Below are 14895 nucleotides of genomic sequence, written 5' to 3'. Positions count from 1 at the left end.
ATACGGAGGGAAAGGCCAGGACTTGTCTTGCAGAACTGAAGTCTAAGCACGGCATTATATGTTCTTAATAAAGGAGTGATTATATGAATCACAGTAGCAAAATGTTCTCACAGAGCACATGCCCCACTCCCTCACTTCAGCATCCAAGGGCAGCTGTACATCATCCCAGAGGAGGCTTTCACCTTAGACACGGGTTAGCGTATAGCCCACTGTGTTACAGAAGAGTAGCTACAGAGCTAGGATTCAAGAGTGTCCTTTAATGAAGTTACTTGTGGCTGTTTATTGGACAAAAATAAATTCCAACTGGCCCATATAACAAATGAAACTCAACTACAAAAATGTAATGATATTTATTCGCACAGCTGCCAGCAAACTCACATGCACCATGAGTCATTCCAGATGTGGATAAAAACAAAGTCTGTCTGTGAAAGTAAGTTTCCTGATCCCGAGGAGACTTGGTTTGGGAGAGGAGCTGCACACTGACTTCAGCTGTACTCAGAAGAACAGACAGGTTCTCCTTCAAAGGGGGAGGGGGAAGGGAAAAGCCATTTATTTATTCCTGAAAAGAAACGAGGTAGGAAATTGAAAAGCTAATATTCAGCTAGACATTTTAAAGAGAAGGATGCCTTGGAAGACTTTGCTGCTGCTGCTGTTCTATTACAGTGCTCATGCCACTGTGACCCACAGATGGAGCAGAGGTAAGATTTAAACATGAAAAATTATTTAAGAGAAAACTGAGTTTGTAGACTTGGTCTGAAATTATCTTCCATTATACATATACGAACATATATATACAATTTGTCCCTCCCAGCTCTGGAATTCTTTTTCTCCATTAAACAGGGGGTCAGCTAAATAATTATATAGATGAATAGAAAAATACACAGGCATAAATACATAAAGGTAAAATTATATATTTATTCTATTATAATACAAATATAGAAATAAAAAATATCCCAAGAAACAAAACTACATTCTTTTCTCACTTTTTCCTTTCTCCCTCCCTCTCCTTTTTCTCCTGCATTAGCAAAAATTACAGGTCATGAAACCTTAAAGCAAAATCCTTTGCAGTCACAGGTGGCATAATCTTCTGCTCCAGCAGGCAGATACCTGGTAATAATAAACACAACAATGCCTGGCTTGTGTAAGGTGCCTGGGAATGCCTACCACCCTACCCTGACAGACTAGCACATACAACACAGAGAAAGCTACCTGCAGTGTTGTCAGGATTCAGCTGCCAATATGACGATATATAGTTGTGACATTATTCAAGTGTGTGACAGCAACATATGAAATGGTTTGGGACTATTGGGCTGCATAGGAGATGCTTGCTTAAAAGCTAGTGACGATATCCTCTCCCTTTTTTCGTTTCATTCTCTCCTCTGGTATTTGGCACAGGTTCGGTAGCTGCTGGAAGTGGAGAAAGGAAACACCTCCCAAAAGATTTCTTTGGTTCTGATGTTGAAATTCACAAATAGTTAAAGGAACAGGAGTCTGTTAAAAAATTAAGCATTCAGATGCCCCCCTCCCCACCCCAGTCTCCCTTGTCTTCCTCATTATAGCTAGTTCCTTTCTAGTCTGCTGTTTGGGTTTGGTTTTGATTTTTAGGGGAGGCAATGGCTGAATGAAGCAATGAAGAGCTATGCAGTTCTGCTAAGGCTGTATGAATGCTTAATTGTTCCTTACAGTTAGTGGGGGCTCACTGACAGGGCATTGACCTGGGACTCAGAATGGCAGGTTCTTTCCCCAGCTTTTCCATCAGCCTCTTGGATGATGCTGGATGAGTCATTATACCTGCATGTACCTTACTTTTCTCTTACTGTGTAATAGAAGTAATGACATGAATTGTCATCATAAAGTACCTTAATTCTGTAGATAAGAGTTTGTCCTTCCAGGGATGACACATAAAAAGGTGAGGAAACCAGAACTAGATCTGTATATACGAAAAAAACCAACCCTACCTTTTGGAAGAATGAGGTCACCTCACCTATGAAATGAAAAAAAGGCAAAAGGAAACGGGTTCATTTCCATGGAATAATCACTATGCAATTTAAGGATGTTCTTCACTTTTGCAGACACACTTATTTTAATTAAACAATAACAACACAACCCTAAAAGAAATCCATGCAACTGTTAAAGTCCAATTTTAATCACCATGAATATTTAAAGGAAAACATCAGAACTCTATTGTATTTTGGGAAAGCAGATTGTTTTCAAGCTGGAAGCTCTAGAGCTTCTTTTTGGAGACTTCAAAGGGAAAAGAAGATTCATTCCCTGTTGTGATAAGGAGTGCAGTTCTCACAAATACTGCATACAGCTATCTGCTGAGGAGGAAACCAGATTTCTTCTCCACAGCTGCTGGAACTATTCAACTCCAAATATGTTTTAGAGGCATGACTCCTTCACCAATAGGTAGTTCAGGGAACCTCCACTCCCCTAAACTATCTATGTGTCAGCTCAACTAATCTCATCCTAATCTACAGTATCTAGAGGGCCACAGCACTGTCCTAATTTTTAATTGCTTAGAAATCTCAGAGAAAATTTGAGTACCAAGGCACGACACACCCTTCTGCAGACTCAGAGCTCTTCCCTCCCTCCAGAAACAACAGACTCTTGTCTGGGTTAAACCTCAGTCATTTAAGTCTTATCCAACTCCTGATCTGAGTTTTGCAATGGAAAAGCAAAGACAGATCAGCATCTGGTCTGATGGAAATGAAAGACAGATCTGCATATCATCTCCATGTTGACTAGTAGTCCAGAGTGTTTACAAAACAGTAGGACAAAGGGTCTTCCTTTAATTACCAACAGTTGTTGTTTGCAATAGAAATGAACAGTCAATATCGAATAAAACAAGGTCTAGCCTTTACCGTTTTTTCACTGGGGGCACCCGGGCAGCCTTGGATGCTCAGTCCTTGTAACCAAGTATTTAAGCTTTGGCTCAAGAAAAAAGTCAGACGTGAGGAAAGACTTGTGCTGACTGGTGAGTGGGAACTCCAGACTGCCACCTCCCTTTTCCCTTTGCTTTTACGAGCATCAATGAATGGAAAAAAAAGCATTTCTGGAAGGAAAACTGAGTGCTTTTTTTTTGTTTTTTTTTACTCCCTCAAACATTTGCGTTAAAAATCTCACACACTCCTCAGCCTGCCTATATCCAGCTGTGGACATTGGTCCAGAAGTTACATGGAAAGCTTGGTCCCTAGGATGGACATGTTCAGAATAATAAAGAAAAGATCCTGAGTGGTGATGAAATAATTTGCTTGTCATCACCTCAGGTTTCCTTGAGCCTCTTGGGGGCTTAGCTGTATGGTATTACTCTCTCAGATTTTGTCAAGCACCTGTCTAGGAAGAAAAGGTAATGTTAGGTCTCTACTGAGTGATATTCCCTATGCGATGGTAGAGGTGTGGTGATATTAATTTCTGAAGGTCCCAAATAAGAATTCCAGATCTTAAGAGATGTTTTTGCTGGAGAAACCAAGGAACAAATCCTGTTCTTTGACATCAAAAATAAACAAAAAACCCCACGCAGCTGTGGTAACAGGAGACAGTGTCACTGCTTGCCACCCAGCTCCTTTTATCAAACTGCTCTGATGAGTACCAATACGTTGGACAGCAGAAGTTAGCTTCAGATCTGCATTATAAGAATTGCCCATTCCCTGAGGAGAAACCCTAAGGCAATCCTTATTAGCAGGTTTCATCTCAGCTGGCTGTAGTTTATGTGCTCTAAGGGCTTCGTGATTCAAATAAATGGCACACAAACAGTAGCATGCTTGCTACGTGGTTGCTCAGGGAGTGAAGATGCGGTACAATTTCTTGTGGCTGTGGCTTCTTGGACAGTGGGGAAGCAGCTGCAATGGGAAGTTCACCCTTCAGTGGAGGCTGGAAAAGGAGATATTGAAAGACACAAAATAAGAAGGTAAAACTCTTTTCACCCATCAGTGAGGAAAGGATGTATTAGCTATATTAGCACCACTGAGGTTTCATGTTTTTGGGGAATGGCTGTGCTGTGCCTTCCAGACCTCAAAAGCAGTACTGCAGTTACATCCAGATCTATCTGGTCCACATGCATTATTTTGTACCCAGTCTCTAGCGCTCGCTGAAAGTCAAATGGTTGTTCCATAACATCAGGGGAACAGTTTGTTCTCCTTAGAGGCTTTCTGCAGAAGGAATTACTCGGAAGAACAGAAGGCCCATCCTCCTTGATTTCCCCACAACAGCGCAAGCTTTTGGTATTTGCTCTAGCGTTGTGGCAACTGAGTTTGTGAGTTTGATGGAGCAGCTGCTACATGAGCAACTTCTGCAGGCTGCTTCTGCTTGTGGGTTTAGCTACAGCAGGCTGGCAGCTCTCCGGTGCCAGGAGAGGGAATCCAGCCTGTCCTTTTATAAGGAAGCAGTGTTTAACATATTCTATACTCTGTGATCATTTGCTACATACCAGGTTGCTGGTGATCTTGCTGCATGGGCAAAGGATGAGTGCCTTGGAGATTAGGGCATGCACTGTACCCCCCCACCTTTTGACCTTATTTGCCTCTCTTCCCCCCATCTCATATTGCCCCCTTACAGCCAGGCACTCCAGTCTCGAGCAGGTTCTGGGATTCCACCACTGACAGTAACACTTGTTTGATATTTTTGGCGTGGACAGCACAAGTAAAGGGAATGTGACCTGAACACAGCATGTAATTACAACACAAATGGTCAAACACATATATGCCCAGCGGGCCTTGAGTATACCAGGTTATGGTCTTGGTTTATTTAGGACGTGCTGAGGTTTCCAAAGGTCTGGTCCAAGGGTAAAAAGAAATTACACCAGCTGGACTGGATACAAGAACTTTTTAAAATGCAACATCTATTTAATTTCCTTTAATTTCCATAAAGCTATTGTTATCCAATTCTTAAAACATTTTGTGCATATAAAACAATGAAAGATATGAAATGTTATGAAACAGAGCCAACTCTGCCTAAGCCTGGCTGTGTAAAGAATGTTTCTTCTTATGGCGAAAATGCAATATTTCCCTTTTCTTTGGCTCCCATGTGATCACTTGGAAAATTGCCTCAACTGCCCCAACTTCCCTGCTTGTTGGACCCATTCCAATGACCTCACTGGAGCTGCAAAAGGCTTGATTGAGCTGCTGCAGAGGTTTTTTCCCACCTACCCTGAGTCTGTTCCATAAGTCTGTGCCAGTTCCCAGGAATGCATGTTTGTAGGCTGGACTGTCCTGGTCTGGGGGTTTATTTGCCTGATGCAAATTATTACTGCACCAAGTACCACAACTGTACCTGTAAAGAGAGGAAGGTACTGCCTGAAGGGCAGTCTGGGATTGAAATTCAGAGGAATTAGCTTTGCAGCTGGATGACCTGAAGAAGACAATTTATATATCTATGCTTTTACTTCCTGAATTCCTTTGCAGAGCTGTATAAGAGATGAGTATAAATGTATGTCAGAGACCTAAAAATAGATCTATAAAAAACAAATTGTCCGACACTGTAAGTAGTAGGAAGGAGGCATTAGAAGAATATTTTCTGCCCTTTAAAAAATTAGAAGAAAGCAAGGACAAAAATATGTTTTCAAGCAGATCTGGAAAATATTTGAGAATTAATAAATCAAGGAGGCAACTAGGACATCTGCATGGCACAATGGTGTGTAGAGCAGAGAACACAGACCCAGGGCTGAGGCAAGCTGCCTGCCTTGCACGTCACAGGAGAGTGCAGGGACTGTAGCTGGTGTCCCAGCAGGGTGACAGTTACGTGCATGGCATGTGCCCAAGGGAATGAGCTCTGCCTTTCAACAGGGACCAACTGGTTGGACCCAGTGCCGCAATGATATGGCCATACTGCTTCTGGCTCTGACATCTCTGCCCTATGCTTTGCTGTGCGGTGCAGACGTGGCCCTCCCGTTCCTCGTGGCAGATCCCTTGGGCATCAGCTGTGGTGGCAGTCTGAAACTGTTAAACAAAGCGCTATTGCAGGAAGACCAGGGAGAGGACTGAAGAAGGGGCTGAAAAGGGATTAGTTATTAGTACCTGGGAAAGCTGCTTGGTGTTGTGAAAGGTAGCTAGAACATAACAGTCTCTGAATGGATTTAACCTGTGTAGCATAAATATCCAATAAGGCAGGGCCGCAACTGTAATCAAAATCCTTTCTAGCATGTCCTGATTCCCCAAATGCTCCTTTAGGGGCAAACTTAATTAATTTAACCTGCATGGAGTTTGATCCCTGAATCAGAATTCATGGTGGATACCTGAAACTGAAAGACATACAAAGGATGCTTAAAAATATCAAAGTTTATAATCTCTTCTAGGGCAGTGATGTTAAACTGTGATGAGATCAGAGGGAGGATAGATTATAGAAGCTTCCACATCTTAGTTTAGATCACAGATGGATATTGTACTCTATAAAAGCAGTCATGCTGTTAGCAAGGAAGGATCTAAGTGATTCTGAGGCTCTTTTCACCACAAGAAGCAGCCAAAAAATGGCTAAGTCTTACAGCTCATACAGTCATAAACTGGTTGACAGAATAAAGGTTAAAAAGAGAAAGGAGCTAGACAATTTTGAGGAAATCTTGGTAAGTAACAAGAGGAAGACACATGAGGTAAAACTGTTTTCTCTTTGATATGTGCTAGACTAAGTGAGAACTATGAGCTGAAAGTGGCACCAGTAGAATCTTCTCAGTGATCCCAGTTCCATCCCAGTACTGAGGAATGGCAAGTCAGTAAGGCATTCGCTGCCACTTTGGTTGGTTTTTTAGGATTCCTGCATGCTGTAGTGTCCCATCTATTTGCCTCAGTCCCAGGTATAGAGCTGTCACGGGATCCAGATCAGTTTGCACAAGGGTCCTCATGTCCCAACCAAAGTCCAGCTCAGAAGCACCTCCTGCCATTCAAATCCCTCCTTACACTTTCACATGGAAATAGCTCCCTTCACCTTACCCTTAACAACCATCTCACTGCTCTTAATGCATGCTGTTAAGCCAATGTTCCCTTCCATAGGTGAAGCAGCTCTGTTACAAATTAAATAACTCATGTACTCATGCAAACACTGTAGAGCACTGTGTGAGTTCCCTCCTGATTATCTTATACTCAACTGCTGAGCCCAGAGACCCCTCTGGTACCTGGTTATGGGAACACACAGAGTAAAAAAAATCTTTCCTTCTGCAAAGAACTTTCCGTGTAATTAAGGAGAGGAAATGTTAGCATCCTTTTTCATTGTGAGGCACGGAATAATTAAATCACTTGCCCCAGATCTCTTCAGGATGACTGTGTGCATGTAGTCCTGTATGTTGTTAATAGTGGTGATTTTTTTCTAGTTCTGTTTCTGAAGCATAAAGTGCTTTTCTTGTTTTCTTGGGGTAGATCATGCCGGATTCAGCAGGAGTGTAATGACTTCACAGGCAGAAAGAAATCCTGTCACAAGCACTGAATAGTACAATGTCATTTGAAAGGAAAGTCAGCAGGTCTTAATGAACATCATCAGGCTGCAGAGGCTCTGATTACTCAAATAGTGACAGGCAAGATGTAAATTGCTAAGGTAAAGCACTGAGTGGTGGAACAATTAACTCTGCACGCAGTGCCTGTGCTCGGGTTCAAGGCAGGGCAGGACCCATAGGGCTGGCCCAGGGTGCTGGAGACGAACACCGGTGCTTGCCCATGTGCACAGCCTGCAACCATCTTGAACCGGGGCTCTGCAAAGCCATGCACGCTCCTTCTGCACGCCGGTGGGTCTGCTGAAGGGAGCTGAGTCCATCCAAGATGCAGAGAAGCTAGCTGGGTACATGGAGCCAGCTGCAGCAAAACAGGGAGCTGTGCAAGTGTCTTGGTTTAAGTGGGCAAACCAGTCTGCTCTTTGCTTTAACTTTAGAAGCACTGAAATGTGCAAACCAGCACCACTGAAGACAAGGGGAGTTTTGCCGCTCTCTGGAGTGAGGTCACAATCTCAATCATTATCTGTAATTTGGTTTCCTGTAGTAACCCTGATTGTTAAAAGCTTCCAGCGCAAACACGTTATTTGTTGGTGAAAGTGTTTTTCAGCACTGGCACTGGCATGGGTGAAGCTGATGCAGGTCAGCTACATGGACAGCTGATGGTGGGAAGCAGAGGAGGAAATGTATCAAAGCATCATAAAAAAGAAAAAAAAGGCAACTTGAGGATAAGCTGCAAATAACACTTGTGGGGAGACACAGAAACAAAAGTCCCCAAGGGGACAGTCATCCATGGGGTTTTCTCTCCCACTGGAAGGAAAGAAAGACAAAGAAGGGATCCTGTATGCCTCTATTGTCCCTGTGTCTCCCATTACCCCAAAATCCTGGTTTATTTGGCTGTTGCTATGGCAGCTTTATGATATACCCTCCACAGCATACTTGCTCATACAGAGACATTAAACTAGCCCTGGTCTGCACCACAAGTCATGGGGCTCCCTTGCCTACTCAGTGGCTAACCCTTAGCTGGTAACTTTTTTTATTCCCCCCGAGATGCTCCAGACTGCAGCAATAACCAGGCTCCTCTTGTCTCACTATCACAGTGCTTGTGGCAGGGCGAGCTCAGTGCTGGGCTTGAGACTAAGAAGAATGTGAGGAGGAGAAAAGCGAAGTTAAATAAGCTCCACTATTCCCAGTTTCCACAAACATTCTTTTCCTCTGGTGAAAGCATATGTGGGGCCTTTCCTGGCCCAGTTTGCTGGTTAGGTTTGGCAGCTGCCCGGTTCCCCTGAGATCAGCACGCATACCACTCGTCCTCTGGAAATTCCTCCCCGGCCACAGGGAAAGAGGTCACCAGCCAGGAGCCGGGCTCCAAACTCACTGAGTCTCTCTCTGCTCAGGAGGAGCCAGGTGGGTAGCTGAAAAAAGTTGCTGAGAAAGGGAAAAATAAATTGTTCGAAGCTCAGAGGTTATTTGAGAGGAAATGGGGCAGTGGAAAGGCGATGCTGAACTGCATTTGGAGAAAGAAATGCACAGGTCTTCTGCAATGCCTGCGTGACACCCCCCCCCTCCATGGCACTGGGGGAGTGGAACACTTTGATTAGGTTTTGCCTAATTGTGAAGAGAGTAAACTGCGTCGGACTGGATGTGGATATCTGCTGCGAGGCAGAACATTAGGATTTCATCGTCTCCATCTATTTGGCAGGTGGTGGCATGCCCCAAACAGAGCCGATGTTTCTAATCTCTTCTCTGTCTTGGAAAGAGTACAGGTTTTCCAATCTGGCAGGGCTTATTTGAGCCACAGAGAGGGGGACAAGAGAGGCAAAGGCAAAAGGCAGAGATGCTAAGAAAGAATAAAGAGCTGGAGGTAAAAATGGCAAATGGAAGGAAGTAGTATGAATGAGAGGAAAAGAGGAAGGGAAAGGAAAAGTGCAGAGAAAATGTGATAAATGTGGATGGGAAAGATTAAAGCACACATATGTTTGTGATTAGGGTGGCATTCACCCCCTTGTCAGCATGGTATGCATCCCCATTTGAACCCATCCCTCCGAAGATGTCCATCTGTGACAGCTGGTCTTCATCTTATCCGTCTGCTTCTCAGGCTCGTGGGGTAGTTACATTTCTCTGGAGCTAGCACTGCCTTTTTCTCACATAAGCAGGACTCATGTTTGCTTCTGGTCCCCACCAGCCTCTCGATACACCAGGATATTGAGATACACTAGGCTGGGCAATTACTGGTCACAGTATAAAAGTTAAAGTTACTGCTACTGAATCAGCAATATGTTGAGGTCTCTGCACATCTTTTTTTTTTTTTTTTTTTTTTTCCCCCTCACTTTGAGCTTTCTAAACTATGTAGGTATGAAAAAAGACTCTTCCCACTGCCCAAGCAACAGCCTGTTTTATTCCATGGAAGCTGCAAGGAACTTGCTCTTTTACAGGGCTATAGCATTTCCCATTAATACCAGTCAAGCTTTTCCATTAACACTAGTCATACTAACAGTGCCACAGCCACGCAAGTCCCTATTTCACCCTATCAGTCCCTAGAGAAATGGATCACGTTTTGCAAGCCCTCAGTTTCCTCCCTGGTTTTCATAATGCTCACAGCCATGACATTACATTTTTGTTTATGCCTGGTTCTGAAGAAACACAAAGTAATTGTTTATTGAATTTATTTATTAAACACAGACTTTATGTCTGAGGGAACTGTTCGTGTCTTAATCCCCCTCCTAAAATAAAAGACATGTAAGGCATGCCTCATTTTTATTTACGGCAATTGTTCATGGCTTGGCACTGAACAAACTCCATTTCCAGTTAAACACTACTTGTAGACATCCTAATACAGTACAGCATGTGTTAAGTGAAACCATTCATTTGTAGTAGTCGCAGCAATTTCTGGTTTTCTGGATTACCATGCCAATTTGGCAGAAAGTTTTGGAAGGTAATAAGTGTAATGATAAAAACGTATATACTGCTTGTTTTGTTGCTTTCTACTGCCAGGGTTATTAATAAACAGAGCTCAAAGGGGCTGACCTACCTTGACTTGTACTTAGCAAATCTAAAGCTCAGTTCAGTCCTCACAAAGATACAAGGGTAGAAAAGTATCCAAAGGTTTTTCCACACTGAGGCATCCCATAACAGGAATCTGATACAATCAACAAAAATCAGATACAGTCAGGCCCAGTTAGGCTCACGTGGCAAAGGGCAGCGTGTGACTGCTGTGTTGGGCTCTCCAGCAGAAGGAGGACGATGATGTGGCCCTGCTTCCCCACAGCATGCCTGGGAGAAGCCAGGGTAAAACGAACAGGCAGCACGGTGTCTGAGCTCGGCTCAGAGGATCCCAGTTTTGATGAATGCACTACAGATACCAGGTGCCCTCTGTCAACCATCAAGAACAGCCAAAACCTGCTTTCTGGCCCAGGCTTGGGCTTTTTAGCTGCATTATCTAACCTTCCTGCCTTCCCGTACCAGGTCGCTGTCTCTCACTGTCCCCCATCTCTCCCTAAAACCAGCCCCGCTGCACAGAGGGAAGTCAGCAGCCACTTGGCTGAGGTCTGGGTAATGCTGCATGCTGCGGACGGAGGGAATCCTCCAGGAACACAGAGAGCTGAGAGGGGGATTCAGATGTTTAGCAATGGGACTGAGAAAGATGAGGCAGTCACGAGCTGGCAGTCGCACAGATGGGGGCCTTGTCTTGCCATGGTGCTCTATTTCTCATGTTCACAGCGGGGAAATGCTGTGGGCTCCAGCTGATGAAGAAGTCTGTATTTAAAGAGTCTGCCTGGTAAATAGCTAAGTGTTAGGGATACCGGAAGAAATTGTACTTCCCTAGAAAGACACTCCTTTTCTAGCCAGAAATTGTGTTTAGGGAGCAGGCTGCTGGACATTTGCTGGGAATTTCTGGAGGCCTTTCAAACCCTGAAAGACTAACTGCATGTGCCACAGACCATCAATCCAGCACGCATCTGGTTATGTCAGCCCTAATCTCTGTGCATGGCGCTCACAGGCAGCTGAGGTGAACTCCAAAGCTGAACAACATGTGCACATATATACCCTCCAAAGAAAAATATGGGGACTCATAAGCAAAATATCACCATCGAGGCAAAGAGCTCAGTTTCTACTTGCACAAATTTGTCAGTGAAGTAAATGTAACCAACTCATCACATGTTTTCAGTACTCTATACCCCTCCCTCCTTTCTATTTACATGGTCAAAGATGGAAGGGAGTATCATGTCCAGCTGGCTTTTTGGACCCATCTGTGATGTCCCCCAGCAGCTTTTCACTCCTGGTTGAATTCATGCTGCCAAACAAGACATAAACTCTCAAAGAGGCAAATGTATCTCCCCTGATGCCTCTGTATATGAATGCCATAGCTGATGTATATGTATGTGTATATGTATACGAACTCAAGGCTGGACCTCAGGACCCCCTGAATGTCTGCCTGCTGAGGTGGAAAAGAGTGCTATTCCTTCTCACTGCAATTTAGCTGGGAGCACCTACTTGAACATATTGTAGTTATCTGTTTTCAAACCCCATGCATCTCCTTATGGGTGCTTTTGTTGACAAAGTAAAGTAGTGCATGCATTATTTAAACAAAGTTATAAATCACCTTCTGAGTGTCCCTTTCACAATAAAATGGAATGCTCACGCCAGCCTCTCTGTAACCCAATGCAATGGGTGACATCTATTAACCCAGTGTGTCCGAGGAGCTCAGCCATGACAAGCTAGTTTGCATTCTGCTTCATCCTTAATATCTGCGCACTGCTCAGAGGTTGTGGTGGGTTGATCCTGGCTGGACGCCAGGTACCCACCAAAGCTGTTCTATCACTCCCCCCTCTCAGCTGGACAGGGGAGAGAAAATATAACAAAGGGCTGGTGGGTCAAGATAAAGACAGGGAGAGATCACTCACCAATTACTGTCATGGGCAAAACAGACTCAACTTGGGGAAAATTAACTCACTTTATTACCAATCAACCAGAGTAGGGTAATGAGAAATAAAACCAAATCTCAAAACATCTTGCCTCCACCCCTCCCTTCTTCCTCGGCACAGCTTCACTCCCAAATTCTCTACCTACCGCACCCAGCGGCGCAGGGGGATGGGGAATGGGGGTTATGGTCAGTTCATCACACATTATCTCTGCCACTTCATCCTCTTCAGGGGCAGGACTCCTCACACTCTTCCCCTGCTCCAGCGTGGGGTCCCTCCCATGGGAGACAGTCCTCCATGAACTTCTCCAATGTGAGTCGTTCCCACGGGCTGCAGTTCTTCACGAACTGCTCCAGCATGGGTCCCTTCCATGGGGTGCAGTCCTTCAGGCACAGACTGCTCCAGCGTGGGTCCCCCACGGGTTCACAAGTCCTGCCAGAAAACCTGCTCCAGCGTGGGCTCCTCTCTCCATGGGTCCACAGGTCCTGCCAGGAGCCTGCTCCAGTGTGGGTTTCCCATGGGGTCACAGCCTCTTTCAGGCACCCACCTGCTCCGGTGTGGGGTCCTCCCTGGGCTGCAAGTGGATATCTGCTCCACTGTGGACCTCCATGGGCTGCAGGGGGACAGCCTGCCTCACCAGGGTCTTCCCCATGGGCTGCAGGGGAATCTCTGCTCCAGCACCTGGAGCACCTCCTCCCCCTCCTTCTTCACTGACCTGGGGGTCTGCAGGGCTGTTTCTCTCACATGTTCTCACTCCTCTCTCTGGCTGCCGTTTCTGTGCCCGCTGCAACTTTTTTTCCCTTCTTAAATCTGTTATCACAGACGCGCTACCACTGTCGCTGATGGGCTTGGACTTGGCCAGCAGTGGGTCCATCTTGGAGCTGGCTGGCATTGGCTCTGTCAGACACAGGGGAAGCTTCTAGCAGCTTCTCACAGAAGCCACCCCTGTAACCCCCCCGTTACCAAAACCTTGCCACACAAACCCAATACAGAGATCAAAACAGAACTTAAAGATTAGTGGGGCTAGCGTTTAGAAGTATAAATAGGGGAACAAGTAGTCCCTGCCTTATTTTGTGGCCATGCTAACTGTCAATCTACCCCTATAAATGGCTAGTTTGTTGTATTAGTGTGCTCCAGTATCTCAGACAATGATTACCTCTTCCCTATAGGCCTAAGACCAGTAATAAAATTCCCCTAATATGACAAAAGGAAGTCTTATGAAGATGACACAAGACAAATATCAATCACATGTTCAAAACCAGATGATCTCTATAAGCTTACCTGGGAGATCACTACCAAGCTGAGGAAGAACTGTCATGCAGAATTATCACACGATGAAGTCTAGTTTTCACAAGGAGTGCTTCTCTAGGCACAAGGCAACAGATATCAGGTTTACCAAAAGATTTTTCATTAGCGGCCTATAAGGACAACCCATGGAGTGTATACATGCTGGCAAAAATTTTTCTAAGTAAGCACATTTCATTATGCAAGCTTCAGAGTCTTTGAATTAGTAAGAAGAAAGCCCAAATCCAGGAAAAGATAGGTTGAAATTTACAGTGTAAGTACCACAGCAGCTTATCTAAAGTGCTTCTCCACAGTAATACTGTTTTCTTTACCAGTCCCCACGCAGATGAATTAAATCAAAGAATAAACTCCCAGCTGGTTTTCGTCAGCAACATGCTAGAGGTTTTCACTGGAAATCAAGTCTTCCTCCCTTTCTCCAAATTTATTCTTCCTAAGTTTAGAGCATGAGGTCATTAACATTTTTTCCTTAAATATTTGCTTAGACTATTTTACTGTAAGCCAAAATCTATTTTACAAGTTCAGCTCAAAAAAGTCCAGGAGAAGAGAATGTATGGTAAGGAAGAACAGCACTGAATCAAATACATGGGACAAATTGGCAGGGTCCTTTGGGGCTGAAGCCATTGAGAGATGGCATCCGCAGGGGCAGGAACTGCAGCAGAAAAAGATGTCGAGTTTGGAATTTCCACTGATTTTAAGAGCAACTGCCAGTGTTTTGTGCCTTCCAGGTCCCAATCCTCAGAAAACAAGATATTTGGGTTATTTTGTTGGCTGTAAGATTTCTGTAAGCCTGAATCTAACCTTCTCTTCCCTCCAATCCCAAGCATGCTTTTCACAGCACGGGGCTCTCTGTGACCTGGCTGCCCGCAGAGCAGCATCAAAGGGCTGGTGGTGCCAGCTCGGGTCATCTGAGGCCCTCGTCCGCAGTGTCCAGCTGCCTTTAGCAATTTGCAGTACTCAAGGTTCTGGCAGGGCTTTCTGTATTTAGTGGTGAATCCGGTTGTACGTCAGTCTCAGCTTTATTTCAGCAGATTGTGAAACCTGAAAGATCTAGGAATAGTCAGATTTTGAGAGCATGAAATAACGAGGAACAGTGGGAAAATGACAACTTTTTAAAATGGAAATCCCATATATGTGTTTGTGGAGTGGGGAAGGCAGCTATAAAAATAATCCATTTTACGTTCATCCTTCAGATTTCTTTGCTATGTTTCCGGCAATATCACAAAGATTGTCTTGGCCCACCATTGCATCTGCACACATTGA

At 44.5% G+C, this 14895-nt stretch overlaps 1 protein-coding gene across 1 annotated transcript in view; it reads left to right on the top strand.

Annotated features, from left to right (window-relative positions):
* Positions 1-356: 356 nt before the first annotated feature.
* FAM180A (family with sequence similarity 180 member A) overlaps positions 357-14895 on the top strand; it is a 29534-nt gene continuing 14995 nt past the window's right edge. The window contains exon 1 of the mRNA XM_052790824.1: positions 357-698. Coding sequence (XP_052646784.1) covers positions 623-698 — 76 coding nt within the window. The 5' untranslated portion in view covers positions 357-622. The remainder of the gene's footprint in view (positions 699-14895) is intronic.

This window comes from Harpia harpyja, chromosome 6, assembly GCF_026419915.1.
Source record: "Harpia harpyja isolate bHarHar1 chromosome 6, bHarHar1 primary haplotype, whole genome shotgun sequence".
Lineage (NCBI taxonomy): Eukaryota > Metazoa > Chordata > Aves > Accipitriformes > Accipitridae > Harpia > Harpia harpyja.
The sequence above is the reverse complement of the archived record's forward strand: the minus strand, read 5'-3'. Positions and strand labels throughout refer to the sequence as shown.